This window comes from Sminthopsis crassicaudata, chromosome 2, assembly GCF_048593235.1.
Source record: "Sminthopsis crassicaudata isolate SCR6 chromosome 2, ASM4859323v1, whole genome shotgun sequence".
Classification (NCBI taxonomy): domain Eukaryota; kingdom Metazoa; phylum Chordata; class Mammalia; order Dasyuromorphia; family Dasyuridae; genus Sminthopsis; species Sminthopsis crassicaudata.
The window spans coordinates 611,785,988-611,803,971 of NC_133618.1; the positions used below are offsets into that span (position 1 = coordinate 611,785,988).

At 34.2% G+C, this 17,984-nt stretch overlaps 1 protein-coding gene across 2 annotated transcripts in view; it reads right to left on the minus strand.

Annotated features, from left to right (window-relative positions):
- HPSE2 (heparanase 2 (inactive)) overlaps window positions 1-17,984 on the minus strand; it is a 703,263-nt gene that overhangs the window by 189,210 nt on the left and 496,069 nt on the right. For both annotated transcript variants that reach the window (XM_074296035.1, XM_074296034.1), the window contains exon 7: window positions 17,260-17,353. In XM_074296035.1, coding sequence (XP_074152136.1) covers window positions 17,260-17,353 — 94 coding nt within the window. The remainder of the gene's footprint in view (window positions 1-17,259; window positions 17,354-17,984) is intronic.

A 17,984-nucleotide genomic window follows, 5' to 3' on the forward strand; every position in this document is an offset into this window, starting at 1 on the left:
ACTAAATAAAATCTCAAGGCAGTAAAGGGGAAAAGTCCTTATATGTTTTATTTTCTTATCATCCTTAGCTGATAAAATATTCAGAAGAAAGAATACTCAAGCACGGAGACTGGCAGGGACAGTTTTCTTTGGGTCTATACTAGCAGCAGTTAGTCCCAAATATGAGGTAAATATCCAGTATCAGAGAATGTGAGTAATGAAGTAAGCTGAGATGCCAGGATTCTTTGGGAGAGACAAAGCCCAGAAATACCAATGATCTCAAGTACTCAGAGCCAAAAATTTTCAAAGTTATCACCAAAACTGCAGTGGTTCTTTGAATGTCAAGTTCTGGAACCAGTTAATTTAAAAGGGGTGTCTAGTTCTAAAGCTGGGAAAGCTTGTTGTGAAAGAGATGTTCCTGCTTCCTTTCAAGAAAAGAAGAGGACCAGCTGTAATCCCCACAGGGTGTGCTGTTATACCCTCTAAATACACTCAAAGGCAAGGTGGTAAACAGCCTTGGGAATACATTAGAGCAAAGCTTTTTAAACTCTGAGTCACAGTAATTGCTGGGAAAATTGGAAATTAGTATGGCAGAAACTAGGCAATAACCCACATCTAACATCATATGCCAAGATAAAGTCGAAATGGGTTCATAATTTACACATAAAGAGTGATGTTATAAGCAAATTAGAAGAACAAAGGATAGTTTACCTCTCAGATCTGTGGAGAAAGGAATTTGTGGCCAAAGAAGAATTAGAGTACATTATAGAATGCAAAATGGATAATTTTGATAATAGTAAGATTTTGTACAAACAAAATCAATGCAGACAAGATTAGAAGGAAAGCAATTTTTACGTCCAAAGGTACTAAAATATACAGAGAATTGACTCATTTATAAGAATACAGCTGATAAATAAAGGTTATAAACTGATAATTTTCAGATTAAGAAATTAAAACTTTCTAGTCATATGGGAAAAATGCTCTAAATCATTATTGATCAAAGACATGCAAATTAATCCAACTCTTAGGCACCACTACATACCTCTCTGATTGGCTAAGGTGACAGGAAAAGAAAATGTTAAATATTGGAGGGAATGTGGGAAAACTGGGACACTAATACATTGTTGGTGGAGTTATGAACTGATCAACCACTCTGGAGACCAATATGGAATTATACTTAAAGAGTTATCAAACTATACAGACCCTTTGACCAAGCAGTGCTATTATTGGATCTGTATGTATCTCAAGGAAATCATCAAAAGGGAAAAGGACCCACACATGCAAAAATGTTTGTGGCAGTCCTTTCTGTAGTGCCAAGGAACTGGAAACTGAGTGGATGTCCATCAGTTGGAGAAAGGGTAAGTTATGGTATATAAATGTTATGGAATATTATTGTTCTATAAGAAACAATTGGGAGGATGATTTCAGAGAGGCTTAGAGACTTACAAGAGATGAAACTAAGTGAAGTGAGTAGAACTAGGAGAACATTATGCAAAGCAACAACAAGGTTACACAATTATCAATTCTGATGGACGTGGCTCTTTTTAATAGTAAGATGATTCAGGCCAGTTCCAATGGTTTTGGGATGAAAAGACCCATTTGCACCTAGAGAGAAGACTGTGGGGACTGAGTGTGGATCACAACATAGTATTTTTATTTTTGTTGTTTCCTTATATTTTGTTTTCTTTCATTTTTTCTTTTTTGTTCTGATTTTTCTTGGGTAGCATGATAACTGTGGAAATATGTATAGAAGAATTGCATATGTTTAACCTATATTGAATTACTTGTCATCTAAGGGAGGGGATAGGGAGAAGGGAAAAAGAAAAATAATAGTTTGGAACACAAAGTTTTGCAAGGGTGAATGTTGAAAATTATCTATGCATGTGTTTTTTGAAAATAAAAAGCTTTATAATAAAAGAAAAAAAAAGCTGTCACGATCCAGTGTGGTGTTGCATAATTGAATATGAGGGTTGCAAAAACACCTGGCAACAGCATATGGTATTATATATTTCTCCAAGATTTAATTCTTTATGTAAAAATGAACAAGCACAACCATCTCAGTAATATCCAAATTTTCTTTTGTCTTTAGTAAATGGTAAAATTATATGTACAACAAAGAATTGTTCTAAAATAAATTTATGATTTATCATCAGTAAATGTTTGATTTGTATACTGTTTTTATATATCTATATTGTAAAGATTTCTCAGGGAAAAAAGAGCTGTGAGTAGAAAAATTTTAAAGAATCCTGCATTACAGGGATTCAATTAAAAAGTAATCCTATTTTCTAATTTTTGAAGGAAGCACACAAAATAGAGCATTTCTGATTGTACAGGACTACACATGAGGTATTCTGGTGTAGGAGAAAGAACACTGGACTCTTAGGATTATTTAGATCATTTAATCTCTCTGAACCTTAGTTTCCTCATGTGTAAAATATAGGCAACAATCCCTAGCTTGAAAACTTCATAGAAATTGCGTAAACATCACAGATTTAGTACTGGAATGGATCTTAATGGTAAATCCAGGCTAATCTCTTAATATGACATATGAAGAAATTTAGTCATAACATGGTTAACTTCTGGAATTAAAATCACCAACCCAAGACTTCTGGTGAGGACACTGACAAGAATCAAGAAAAAAAAAAGTTTTTTAATATCATGTAAGGTTTGACATTCAGGACACATTTTCTGGGATAGGGAAATTCAGTAGTTTCTGCCTTTAATCCTGTCAGCGTGCATTGTTTGGAAAAAGACTGCCAGAAAGCCCTGTGTGAACTTATAAAAGACTGACCAGGCATCAATGGTCAACTGCCATGACTTCACATCATTTCTTGTCTTCTGGGAAAATTTGTAGTTTACAGATCATCAGCCTGTCTGTGTCTGCCCAATGTTTAGATGTAGTCACATGACTGTGAAATAACTGGTGAGTCAGTGGAGAGGGAAGAGAGTTGAAGCTGTCTATGGTATTTATAAACCCAAATTTCTAGTTCTACAGCAGGACGCAACATCTTCTTGACAGGCTGTTCTCATGGGAAACTTGCAGTTTCTTTAAGAATCGGATTATGTTCACATGAACAGGGGCTCTAATTGATGGGAGTCCAATTGAGGAGATCCAATTGATAGTTCTCATGGGAAACTCAGATTTTTTTTTCTAAAAGACTTGATTACAGACCCTGTACTGTAACGGTCAGACGGCCAGCTTCTTCCTAGATTAGAGCTGCTGCGGTGTAAGAGGAAGAGAATTACAAATGGAAGATAAGTTTTAAAAAATTTTAAGGGAATTTTTTTGGGGGGGATGAGAAGGGAGGCAAACTTTCCAGATTTGCAAAAAGACCATATTATAGCCCTCTAACTCAGATTCAGAGGGGAATTAGGGCTGTTGCCTTCCATGGAAATGCTCTAGTGGTCCATCAATTTAAAAATATTTTTAACTGGCAAAAATCTCAGTAATGATTGTCACCTTGGTGGTCTCCATGTGTAAACACATTGGGCAAAATAAATATGTATATTTTAATATTGGCACTGATTAGTTGATTACTTATAGTCCAAACATTTCTTTGAGGTTTTCCTTTAAAGGAAAGCACTTAATGTTTTTTTTTTTTTTTTAACACTTAAAATATTTGAGAAACATTTATTAAACTCTGATACAAAGACAAAGATGAAACAATCCTTGCTTTCACTGACATTATATTCTATTGAGCAGATACTTGTCCAAAGGTGGAATGGGTAAGATAAGACTAACGTGATATCTACACATTCTGTGAAGTGTGCCGGGGAATATCCTAATGTTCTAGGAAACCCTCTTGCCATCTTGAAGCTGCCTTTTCACAATTTTTTGGAGGGATCCTCCTAGTGGGCACATCCTCTAGTGGTACTCCTGCTTCCTTCTTCCATTCTCTCTCTAACATTCTGTGAAGCTCTAGTGTGGGGGAAAGGGAGAGGTGTACCAGTTAATCCAGTGCCTAGAATCCAGAGCCCTCCTCCCCACTTTCTCTGCAGTTCTGTTTTTCTGCTCTAAGGGTGCTTTTACTTGGTGAAAACTAGCTAGGTTGTGTGTCTTCCTCTTTACTGTCCTAAAGGAAGTTGCTTCTGCCTAGTGTTCCCTGTCTGTAGCAAGGACAGGAAAACAAAAGACATTTTCTTTCTCTTTTGACTTCTCAGTCAGTTTGTTTTCTACACAGCTCAATCTTAAAATCTACTCATCACTGATTGGTACAAAGGCAAAACAGTTTAAACCCAAATTTTAAAAACCTGTTTCTCTGGTGACCGATCCTTAAATTGCAGTAAGGCCTTTCATGGCAGGGCTATTGGAAAATGTTCTGAGCCAAAAAGATAAAACTGTAAAGGAAAAAAGGTATTTTAAGGAAAGGAAAAGGGTTTGATTGAAAGAAGCTCTTTGCCAAGTTTGTATTTTTAGTAAAGTTTAGTTAAAATTCTAGTTTAATTTTAGGAAAGTTTTAAGTTTCTTTAGTTTGAGTAAGAAATTGAACCCTTTATGTTATTGTTCACCTTTAAAATAAACACATTCCTTAGGCACACATTCTAAAAGATATACTCATTGGCGGTCTTTAGGCAGAGGTTGATGCCCATTTGTCAGGTGGGCTGTAAAAAGGATTTCTTTTCAACTATAAATTGGATTAGATGGCTACTGAGATCCCTTTCACTTCTAAAATTCTGTTATATTCTAAATCCATATAAATAAAAAGAAAGTATATAAAATGTAGTTTCAAGAGAAACAGAACACTGACGATTGGGATAAAAGAAAATCAGAAAATAACTCATGGAAAAAATAGTAATTGTATTATGCTTTAAAGGAAACTAGATATTCTAGAAAGTAGAGTGGAGAAGGATATGCTCTCCAGCAGTGGGGTATTACTGAAACAAAGACACAGAAGTAGGAAATATGCAGGACAAACAGCAGCTTCATAGTTCTAGCTGAAGAGACTTAGATCTAACCCTATCATGTTCTAGATGAGGAAATAGAAGACAAAGATTTCTTGAAGATATTAGAGACATTATGCAAGTTTTCAAGGTCACACAATTAGTGACAGAGCTTGGAAATGAAACACATGACTTCTGATAACAGTCAGTGCTCTTTTCATTCTACCATGTTATGAATCATTTTGAGTGTCTTGAATAATTGACATTAAAGATTCCTATTTGAAAGAGTCATAGATGACAGCCCTATGAGTAAAAAAGAGATAGGACCATATCTATCATCTAGAAAGATAAGACATTTTATGACACCTGAGAATGAGCCAGCTACGTTTTCATTAAAGTAGCATTTGAATAAAAATTGTCCTCATAAACTCTTTAGCTACATCCCTTTGTCAAATCCCTTAATGGAAGTGGTGCTTCTGTGAAGTTGCTAATGTTACATTAGGAGGCCTCTATCAGTGTCATTGTTGGATAAATTCTGGCAAAGCTAGCTCAAGATGACTGTGAAGAAGTTTCTACAAGGTGTTTTTAAAAAAAATAGAGCACAATGTTATTTGGTAAAACTCCATGCTACTGGGTTTGAGCTAGGCAACAGACTTATATTCTCTTGCTGATTACTGCCTTCTAAAACTTGTGTATTGTAATATTCCCAGTCTTTGAGCTTATTCAAGTACTTCACCATATTGGAAAGGATATTCAAAATTGTAAAGTACAGATTTGAACAGGCTCAGCTGCTTAAAAATCTCTCCTGGTTCCTCTATTAACCTCTAGAATAAAATTCAAAAATATTACCCTGCCATTGAAAACCCTCCACAAGTTAGTTCTGGGCTACCTCTGCAGATAGTTTGGTAGATGTACCAAACTAGCCACTCCATCTACTGTCTCCATATTTTTTCATAGGCTCATAGGCTATTTTCCATGGTTGGAAGACATAACTTTTTTGCTTCCATCTTGATGAATCAATCAACAAACATTTCCTCAGTGCCCATTATGGAAGAGAAACTGTGCTTCCTCAAGATTCTCAAGTATCACTTTTCTCCATCTTCTCCAGGGCCAACAATAAGAAAGATTATGTTACTATAACAAGCCAGCACCAAAGCCCCACCCTTGGAGCAGGCCAGCGAACTAAATCCTAAACCAGAGGAAGCTAACTGGGAGACTTCAAACCCTCCACCCCTGGCTCCCAGTATAAACCAAAAAGGAAGTCGACCCTTGAGAGAAATCAAGCAGCTAAGCTGTGAAGCCTGTTGAAAGTCAGCAGCAAGTCCCAGAGCCTGGCATAAAAAGCTTGGGGCAGTAAAGAATTAAAGCTCAACTCTTACACAAAACACCAAGTCACAAAAAAGACAGAAAAAATGAGCAAAAAACAAACCAAAACAAAACAAAACCAAAAAACAAAAAAGAGTGTGATTATACAAAGGGAAAAGGAGGATCAAGGCATAAACTTAAAAGAGAATACCAGTGTCAAAATGACTGCATATGGAGCCTCAAAGAAAAGTGTAAATTGATCTCAGACCCCAAAAGAATTCATGAAAAAGCTCAAAAAGATTTGCAAAAGTAAATTTGGGGGGGGGTGGAGACAAGATGGTGGAGAAGCCACATGTGACTTTCTAAGCTCTCTCATGCCCTCACTACTAATTGAGCCTCAAAAATAGCGCTTGACTGGTAAAACCCACAAAGATTAGAAGTACAACAACTTACCAGCTGAAGAGAATCTGGAATTTCATCAGAAAAGGTCTGTCTTGAGGGGTGGGAAAAGACCTGCACAGACAGTGATAGAACTAGCCTAGCACACTGTGCAGATTAGGCTGGGGAGGCCTCTGGTATTAGAAAAGCTACAGAAACAGATGATTCTGGCATAGGCTGATTGCTCTACTCTGCTTGCAAAACAGCAGATCATCAGAGAAATCAAAGCCATTTTTAAAAATGCCAGAAACTATAGACTGCCTATAGCTACCCAAAACTGGAAGTGACTCAGCATAGATCATAGCACGGCTATGCAGCCCCATTCTGCTGTACAGGGATTTTCCTTGGGGCAGTTAAGAACCTGCATGGCAGTGGGACATAGCTTGGGGAAGCCTCTAATCTGCACAGTGGAGGGCTTGGCCTGAAGCAGTGGAACTTCCATAGCAGCAAAACTTCTGCAGCAGGGACTGTGCTTCTAGGAGCAGAGCTAGTCAGCTGCTAATATCCATAGCCCCTTGGAGGCCTTTGTTCTGGGGTTGTGACACTTTCAATGTTCAGCCTCTAGCCTCAGGTCAGTCACTAGGCCACACAGTGGGGGTTCTTCACTGGGTACTTCTGCAGCCTAGCCTGTGCTAATCAGCTCTGAATCATTTCCAATGAGGGGGGGTGTAAAGGGCTAGAACTGAGCAATGCACTTGGATAATGAAGCCCGTGAGACTAATTGCCAATTGGACAGTTCCCTATTAACTTGTTTGAAGGTTGACCCTCCCCAGCTGTTCTGTGCTGACTTGATTGGTGGGACAAAGAGGGGGAAGTGACTTGTGTGGGAGGAGTAGGAAAAACTTGTGTTGTGGAACTCACACTCTCTCACACTCATGACTTGGCATTGGAGGGTGACAGTAAAAGATCAAGAATAAAGACATTTAGTGATCCTGACTCTGGCTGATTTCTGGGAAGATAGACTTCCATCGGGGGGGGGGGGGAAGTCTCTCCCAGAACACACTTGTACCTTTACAGCCCGTTCACAAGACAGCTGCCATCCATATACCTATTCCTGTTCTGCAGAGGAAGCTGGTAACCTCCTTACCCTGAGGGCAGACCCTATAGGTTTTTAAAAATGAGTAAAAAAAATTAAAAGGACGATCGATAGCTTCTACACAGAAAGAAAGCAGGTTTGCAACCCCAAGGAGACTAATAGCAAATAGTCTCCAGATAATACTCTGAAGGGGAATGTTACCTGGCCCCCATCACATAACTCTCTCCTAGAAGAGACAATTAAAAACCTCAAAAGAGAGTTAGAAGAAAAATGGGGAAAGGAAAGAGAAGCTATGCAAGAGAGTAACAACATCCTGAAATGTGAAAAGATAAAGATAAAGAATTCACAGGAAGTACAGGGAAACAGAATTTGTGAGTTGTAAAAGGTTAAAAAATCCCTGGAAAGTAGGATTTGTGAATTGGAAAAGATAAAGAATTCCCAAGAAAGTAGGATTTGTGAATTGGAAAAAGAAAATAACTCACTAAAAAAATTAGTGAAATGGAAAAAAAATTCCATGGAACAAAACAACTCATTTAAAAACTCAATTGGACATATACAAAAAGAAGTAAAAAAAAGTGAATGAAGAAAATAACTCATTAAAAATAAAAAAATTAGAAATGAATGATTCATGGAGACACCAAGAATCAATCAAGCAAAACAAAAAAAAAAAAAAAAAAAATGAAAAGCTGGAGAAAAATATCAAATATTTACTTGGAAAATTGACAGACCTAGAAAACAGATCTAGGAGAGATAACCTGAGGATTATTGGACTTTCCAGAAATTATGATAAAAAAAGAGCCTAGATTCTATTTTACAGGAAATCATCAAAGAGAACTGCCCATAGGTAATAGAACCAGAAGGTAAAATAAGCATTGAAAGAATTCATTGAACACCTTCTGAAAAAGACCCTAAAAACAAACAAACAAACAAACAAACAAAAAAAAAAAAAAAAAAAAAAACTCCATGGAATACTGTGGCCAAACCTCAGAACTATCAGACTAAGAAAAAAATATTACAAACAGCCAGGAAAAAAACAATTCAAATAACGAGGTGCTGCAATAAGGGTCACTCAAGATCTGGTTGCCTTCACATTAAAGGATCAAAGGGCCTGGAATCTGATATTCTGAAAGGCAAAAGAATTTGGAATGCAGCCAAAAGTAAACTACCCAGTTAAGTTGAGCATTTTCTTCCATGGAAGAAGATGGACATTTACTGAAACAGATGAATTCCATTTGTTTCTAAGGAAAAAACCAGATCTAAACAAAAAAAAAAAAAAAATGATCTCCAACCACAGGACTCAAGAGAAGCAGAAAAAGGTAAAAGGAACTTTTGAGAACTGTATTTCTGTTTTGGATATACAGAAAGTCCACATGTATAATTTGATTTTACTGATATAAAAAAGGGAAGTAAAAATGGAAAGGGAATAGTATCAGAAAACGGGAAAACAGGAGATAAAAAGAGGGAAATTACATCCCAGGAAGAGGCAAAGAAAACTTATCATATCTGAGGGAATTTAGAGAGTGGGAGGAACATTGTGTGAATCGTACTCTCATCATATTGGCTCAAAGAGAAAATAATTGACATAGTTGTTTTACAGAAAATTCTCTCTCACCTCATTAAAAAGGGGGAGAGGAAAAGGGAAAAGGAAAAGAGTAATAAGGGAAGGATACAAAAAAGGGGAAGGGATTTGAAGGGAGAGGGGAGGGATACTAAAAAGGGAGAGCTGCATGATGCAAGTGGGGCCCATAAGTTTAATACTGGGGAAGGGATTCAGGGGGGATAAGGAAAAGAAGTATAATCTGGTGATAATATGATGGCAGGAAATACAGAATTAGTAATTTTAACTGTAAATGTGAATGGGATGAACTCTCCCATTTAACTGAGGCGGATAGCAGACTGGATCAAAAGTCAGAACCCTACAATATGTTGTTTACAGGAAACACCTTTAAAGGAGGAAGATACATACAGAGTAAAGGTAAAAGGCTGGAGCGGAATCTGTTATGCTTCAAGTGAAGTTAAAAAAAATGGGATAGCCATCCTTATCTCAGATCAAACAAAAGCAAACATTGATCTAATTAACAGAGATAAGGAAGGAAACTACATCTTGCTAAAGGGTAGCATAGACAATGAAGCAATATCAATACTAAACATATATGCACCAAGTGGTATAGCATCTAACTTCCTAAAGGAGAAGTTAAGAGAGTTGTAAGAAAAAATAGACAGCAAAACTATAATAGTGGGAGATCTCAACCTTGCACTCTCAGAATTAGATAAATCAAAACACAAAACAAATAAGGAAGAAATTAGAGGTAAATAGAATATTAGAAAAATTAGTATGATAGATCTTTGGAGAAAACTGAATGGTGATAGAAAGGAGTATACTTTCTTCTCAGCAGTTCATGGAACTTACACAAAAATTGATCATATATTAGGACATAAAGATCTCAAAATTAAATGGAGAAAGGCAGAAATAGTAAATGATTTTTTTTTCAGATCACGATGCAATAAAAACTATGTTCAATAAAAAGTTAGGAGTAAATAGATCAAAAGGTAATTGGAAACTAAATAATCTCGTCTTAAAGAATGATTGGGTAAAACAGCAAATTATAGAAACAATAATTTTCACTCAAGATAATGACAGCGATGAGACATCATAGCAAAATTTGTGGGATGCAGCTAAAGTGGTAATAAGGGAAAATTTTATATCTTTAAAGACTTACTTGAATAAAACAGAGAAAGAGAAGATCAGTGAATTGGACTTGCAATTTAAAAAGCTAGAAAAAGACAAAATTAAACCCCCCCAATCAAATACTAAACTTAAAATTCTAAAATTAAAAAGAGAAATTAATAATATTGAAATTAAAAAAAATATTGAATTAATAAATAAAACTAAGAATTGGTTTTATGAAAAAAACAATAAAATAGATAAACCTTTGCTAAATCTGATAAGAAAAAGGAAAGAGGAAAATCAAATTGTTAATCTTAAAAATGAAAAGGGGGAACTTTCACCAATGAAGACAAAATTAGAGCAATAATAAGGGATTACTTTGCCCCAACTTTAATGCCAATAAATTTGATAACACTAAGTGAAATGGATGACTACCTGCCAAAAATTATAGGCTTCCCAGAATTAACAGAGGAGGAAGTAAATTGCTTAAATAGTCCCATTTCAGAAAAAAAGGGAAATAGAACAAGCTATTAATCAATTCCCTAAGAAAAAATCCCCAGGAATAGATAGATTTACATGTGAAATTCTACCCAAACATTTAAAGAACAATTACCCACAATGTTATATAAACTATTTGAAAAAATAGGGAATGAAGGAGTCCCTACCAAATTCCTTTTATGACATAGACATGGTACTGATACCCAAACCAGGTAGGTTGAAAACTGAGAAAGAAAACTATAGACCAATCTCCTTAATGAATATTGATGGTAAAATCTTAAATAAGATATTAGCAAAAAGACTACAGAAAATCATCCCCAAGATAATAGACCATGATCAAGTAGGATTTATACCAGGAATGATGGGCTGGTTTAATATTAGGGAAACTATTAATATAATTGACCATATTAATAATCAAATTAACAAAAACCATATGATCATCTCAATAGATGCAGAAAAAGCATTTGATAAAATCTAACATCCATTCCTACTAAAATCACTTGAGAGTATAGAAATAAATGGACTATTCCTTAAAATAGGAGCATATATTTAAAACTGTTAGTAAGCATCATATGTAATGAACTGGAGTCTTTCACAGTAAGATTAGGAGTAAAACAAGGTTGCCCACTATCACCATTACTATTCAATATAGTACTAGAAATGCTAGCCTTGGCAATAAGAGTCAAGAAATAGATTAAAGGAATTAGAGTAGGTAATGAGAAAACTAAACTATCACTCTTTGCAGATGATATGATGGTATACTTAGAGCACCCCATAGATTATAATAAAAAGTTATTAGAAATAATCCACAACTTTAGCAAAGTTGCAGGATACAAAATAAATCCACATAAATCCTCAGCATTTTTATACATCAACAAAATGCAACAGCAAGAGATACAAAGAGAAATTCTATTCAAAACAACTGTCAAAAGTATCAAATATTTGAAATCTATCTATCAAAGGAAAGTCAGGAATTATATGAGCAAAATTACAAAACACTTGCCACAAAAATAAAGTCATATTTAAATAATTGGAAAGACATTAAGTGCTCTTGGATAGACCGAGTGAACATAATAAAGATGACAATACTCCCTAAACTAATCTATTTATTTAGTGCTATACCAATCAGACTCCCAAGAAACTATTTTAACGACCTAGAAAAAATAACAAAGTTCATATGGAAGAATAAAAGGTCGAGAATTTCAAGGGAATTAATGAAAAAAAAATCAAATGAAGGTGGCCTAGCCTGATCTAAAACTATATTATAAAGCAGCAGTCACCAAAACCATTTGGTATTGGCTAAGAAACAGATTAGTTGATCAATGGAATAGGTTAGGTTCACAACACGTAATTGTAAATAACTACAGCAATCTAGTGTTTGACAAACCCAAAGATCCCAACTTTTGGGATAAGAATTCATTATTTGACAAAAACTGCTGAGAAAACTGAAAATTAGTATGGCAGGAAGTAGATATGTACCCACATTTAATACCATATACCAAGATAAGATCAAAATGGATCCATGATTTAGGCATAAAGAATGAGATCATAAATAAATTAGAGGAACATAGGATAGTTTACCTCTCAGACTTGTGGAGGAGGAAGGAATTAGTGACCAAAGGAGAACTAGAGATCATTATTGATCACAAAATAAAAAAAAAATTTGATTACATCAAATTAAAAAGCTTTTGTACAAACAAAACTAATGCAAACAAGATTAGAAGGGAAGTAACAAATTGGGAAAATATTTTTACAGTTAAAGATTCTGATAAAGGCCTCATTTCCAAAATATATAGAGAACTGACTCTAATTTATAAGAAATCAAGCCATTATCCAATTGATAAATGGTCAAAGGATATGAATAGACAATTTTCAGATGATGAAATTGAAACTATTTCCACTCATATGAAAGTGTTCTATATCACTATTCATCAGAGAAATGCAAATTAAGACAACTCTGAGATACCACTATACACCTGTCAGATTGGCTAAGATGACAGGAAAAAATAATGATGAATGTTGGAGGAGCTGTGGGAAAATTGGGACACTGATGCATTGTTGATGGAGTTGTGAAAGAATCCAACCATTTTGGAGAGCAATCTGGAATTATGCCCAAAAAGTTATCAAACTGTGCATACCCTTTGATCCATCAGTGCTTTTACTGGGCTTATATCCCAAAGAAATACTAAAGAAGGGAAAGGGACCTGTATGTGCCAAAATGTTTGTGGTAGCCCTTTTTGTAGTGGCTAGAAACTGGAAAATGAATGGATGCCCATCAATTGGAGAATGGTTGGGTAAATTATGGTATATGAATGTTATAGAATATTATTGTTCTGTAAGAAATGACCAGCAGGAAGAATACAGCAAGGCTTGGAGAGACATACATGAACTGATGCTGAGTGAAATGAGCAGAACCAGGAGATCATTATACACTTCAACAACGATACTGTATGAGGATGTATTCTGATGGAAGTGGATATCTTCAACAATAAGGAGATCTAATTCAGTTCCAATTGATCAATGATGGACAGAATCAGATACATCCAGAGAAGGAACACTGGGAAATGAGTTTAAACTGTTTATATTATTATCTTTCTTCTCAGGTTATTTTTACCTTCTGAATTCAATTCTTCCTGTGCAACAAGAAATTCAGTTCTGCACACATATATTGTATCTAGGATATACTATAACACATTTAATATGTATGGGATTGCTTGCTATATAGGCAAGGAGGTGGAGGGAAGGTGGAGAAAATTTGGAACAGAAGTGAGTACAAGGGATAATGTTGTAAAAAATACCCATGCATATGTACTGTCAAAAAATTCATAATTATAAAATTAATTTTAAAAAGTAAATTAGAGGAGCAAAAGAAAAACTGCAAAAAGAAATGAGTTTTCATGCACATGAAAAAAGAGGCAATAGTATGGGAAAAGATATACAAAAATTAGTCAAGAAAAATAACTCAGGATTGGCCAAATGGAAAAGGAAGTACTAAAGCACATTGAAGAAACTAATTCCTTAAAAATTAGAATTGAATAAGTGGAAACTAACAACTCTATATGACATCAAAATATGGTTTAAAAAAAAAAGAAAAGAAGAAAATGTGAAGTTTCTCATTGGAAAAACAACTGGCCTAGAAAATAAATGGAGAAAAAAAAAGAAAATAAATGGAGGAGAGATAATATAAGAATTATTGGACTATTTGACATACATAATTTTAAAATAAAAGCCTGGACAACATATTTCAAGATAGTATCAAAGAAAATACTCCTAATATATTAGAATTATATTATTATTATAATTATATATATATTATATGTAATATATTATATTAGAGAGCAAAATAGAAATTGAAAGAATTCATTGATCACTGCCTGAAAGAGATCCCCCCCCCCAAAAAAAAAAAAACTCACAGGAACATCATAGCCAAATTCCAGAGCCACAGATCAAGAAGAAAGTATTAAAGCAGCCATTAAAACAACAACAACAACAACAACAACAATAACAAAACAATTCAAATATTGTGAAGCTACAATTAGGATTACACAGGATTTGGCAACTTTCACAATAAAGAACCACATATTTTGGAATATGATATACCAGAAATCAGAGGAGCTAGGATTAAAACCAAGAATCACCTGGCCAAAAAAAAATGAATGTAAATCTTTCAGAGAAAAAGTGACATTTAATGAAAACAGGACTTTCAAGCATTTCTAATAAGACCAGAACTGAATAAAAATTTGACCCCCAAAAACAAGACTCAAGGGAAACATAAGAAGGTTGAAAAAAAAAAAGAAACAAGAAAGGGAAAACATAAGAAATTCAATAAGTTTAAACTCTTTTATATTTCTATATGTGTATATATATATGTACACATATATGTGTATATATAGGTATATATATATGTGTGTATATATGCATATATATGTGTGTATATATATATATATATATATATATATATAGTTAACAAGTTCTTGTGCAGAGAAAAAACAAAAGTATAAGTAAAACAGAAAACTGAGGAATTTTTTTTTTTTTTTGGCAAAAAATATCTCTGACAAATACCTTCTCATAAATATAGATAATGTATTCAAAGTAATAAAAATATAAGTTATTCCCCAATTGATAAATGGTCAAATGATATGAACAAAGTTTTCAAATGAATAAATTAAAGCCACCTATAGTTATATTAAAATGCTCTAAATCTCTGTTGATCAAAGAAATACAAATTAAAACAACTCTGAGATACTACTTTATACATACAGAGTAACTGATATGGCAAAAAAAGAAAATGTTGGATGTTTGAGGGAATATGTGAAAACTGGGATACTTAATGCAATGCTGGAGGAATTAATTGTGAATCCAATCTAACCATTCTGGAAAGCAATTTGGAACAATGTCCATAGGACAATAAAACTGTGAGGACCCTTTAATCCAGGAATATCACTGCTAGATCTATATCCCAAAGGGAAAAGGAACTATTCGTATAAAAATATAACAGCTCTTTTTGTGATAGCTTAATTGGAGAATGGCTAAAGAAGCTGGAGTACATGATTATTAGGAATATTACTATCCTGTAAGAAATGACAAGCAGGTTATTTCAGAAAAACCTGAGAAGACTTACATGAACTGATCCATAGTGAAGTGAACAGAACCAGGAAAATGTTGTAAACAGTAATAGCAATATTTTTTGATGAAGAATTCTGAATGACTTAGATACTGTCAACAATATAATGATCTAAGACAATCCTAAAGAATTAAAAATGAAGTCTACTATCTGCCTCCACAGAACAAACTGATATTAACTGAACATAAACTGAAGCATGCTATTTTTTACTCTCATTTTTTTCCTTTTATTAGAGTTTTCTTGTACAAAATGACTAATATGGAAGTGTTTTACAAAGTTATACAGGTATAACTTCTATTGGATTCCTTAGCATCTCAGAAAGAGGAAGAGGAGTAGAATTTGGAGCTTTAAATAACTTTAAATGTTTAAACAATAATGTTATTTAAATTTTAAATAACATCTTTTTTTCTTTGTTTCTGTTTGGGACATGCTAGACAATTGTTGAATGAAATTGAAGAAGCTTATGGAATGAGACCCTACCCTTGATTAGATATTCAGAAACTGTGTTTACATGTAGTAGGAAAAAAAATAAAACCTATTCTGATGATCAGTATAAACCATGAATATTATAATTCACAGTGAGTACTTCCTGAAACTAAATCTTAGATCTTTTTATACTATGGCTCCAAATGGAATTTCCTTTCACAGTTAATTCTATGCAAATTATAAAATTCTATTTTCTCAATTAATCATTTAATTTGCTTAATAAAGTAGTTATTGTTGTCCACTTGTTTCCACCTCTTTGTGATTTCATTTGGGGTTTTCATGGCAAATATCCTGGCATGGTTTGCCATTTCCTTCTCCAGATCATTTAAAGATGAGGAAACTGGGTTAAACAGGATTAAGTGCAAGGTCATACAGTTAATAAATATCTAAGACTAGATTTGTACTCAAGGAGATACATTTCTTAAAGTGGCCTGATTCTCTATGCACTCTGACACCTCGCTGCCCTAAGAAAGTAAACTGTATACTAAATTTAGAGATATATTTCCCTGAAGAGAATGAATCTTCTCTTGATTTCTATCCCCAAAGTTGCAAGAGCCCCATCTAGTAGCAATTCAAGTATATTGCAGGCACGCAATTTTACAGCTTAAGAAAAAAAAAAGGGGAGGGGGTAATATTCTGACAATATAACTCATAATAGCATGCAATAAAATATCATTTTTAATTACAAACTATTTTTATTCACACCACTTATTTATAAGAAATACTTCATTTCTTAATCAAAGATTGACATGAAGACAAAACCAAGAGCAAAACTCTGAGGCAACAGCCTCCTTCAGACCTCAGAAAGCACTTTGTTTTGCAACTCTCTAATGTGGTTTCAGTTAATATTGTGAGCTATTGTTATCTGTGTTTGTGATTTATCTCCCTATATATTTTAAGATCCAAATGGGGAAGAGACCATGTTTTTTCTAAATTTTATAATTTTCTAAGTATTTACCACAGTTCTCTATACAAGGTAGGTGCTTAATAAATATCTGCTGAATTAATGGAGTATACATTTCAAACCACAATTTTTTTCAAAAGACTTCATTATGGAAATATATGCCATTCGTTTGTTCATTGTGGAAGGTTTGTTAATTACCATTAACTCTGAGCAAATAAAACACTAAAATCACAACAAATATCTCCTAATATCTCCCCCAACCCAAAATACCCCACAGTAGTGCTTGACAGGAGTCTCTTTCAAGGCCATGAGGCTGGTGCTAGGGTTCCTTCCCTTCTCACCTTGTTCTGTCCTTGTTATGCAGCTATGGCACAGTGACCACTTTCCCATGCCTCATCCAGAGGCTCACTTATCTTTATTCCAATATACCTTTTACTCACTTTCTGAATTTTCCTAATCTGGTCAGAGAGTGTGTCTAAAAGACGGGTTTTCAGGAAGTCCATCACCTTGACTACTCGGCCATCAATGTAGTAACTAGAATAGAAAAAAAAAAAAAGAATTAGATAAAATGTAGCACAGGGGACCATAAATACCCCCCCACACACACACACCAGTTCGTGATCATTTGTTTTGAGAAAGAAAACCTACATTTTAACTAAAATTTTCCTTCTGAGATTTTTCTGAAAAAAACAAAACAAAACAAAAACATATATTTATCTTCTATATTTTTACTTCCAACTTTCATGGCCTAATGAAGTAATTTTGCAACCTTAGTCCATAAAATATATAAAATTATATAGAAACTGCCAAAATGTCATAATAAAATAAAATTTCCAAAAAACCAAACAAACAAACAAACAAAAAAAGACTCCAATCAAACAACAACAAAAAAGAGGAGAAAAAGGAGAAGAAACATGGGAAGATGAATTCAGAGTGAAGTAAGCAAAACCAGGCAAAATTATGATTCTAGAGGACCAATAATAAAACATGCTGACCACCACACAAGAAAGTGATGAAGAACTAGACTATGTAGAATGAAACCCATATTTTGGACATGATCAATGTAGCTATTTTGCCTACTGTTTATTTGTTAAAAGTGTTTTGCATTTCTTTTTCTCCCTTCTGACTCCCAAGGGATGGGGTGGGGGAAGAGAGAAAGAAAAAA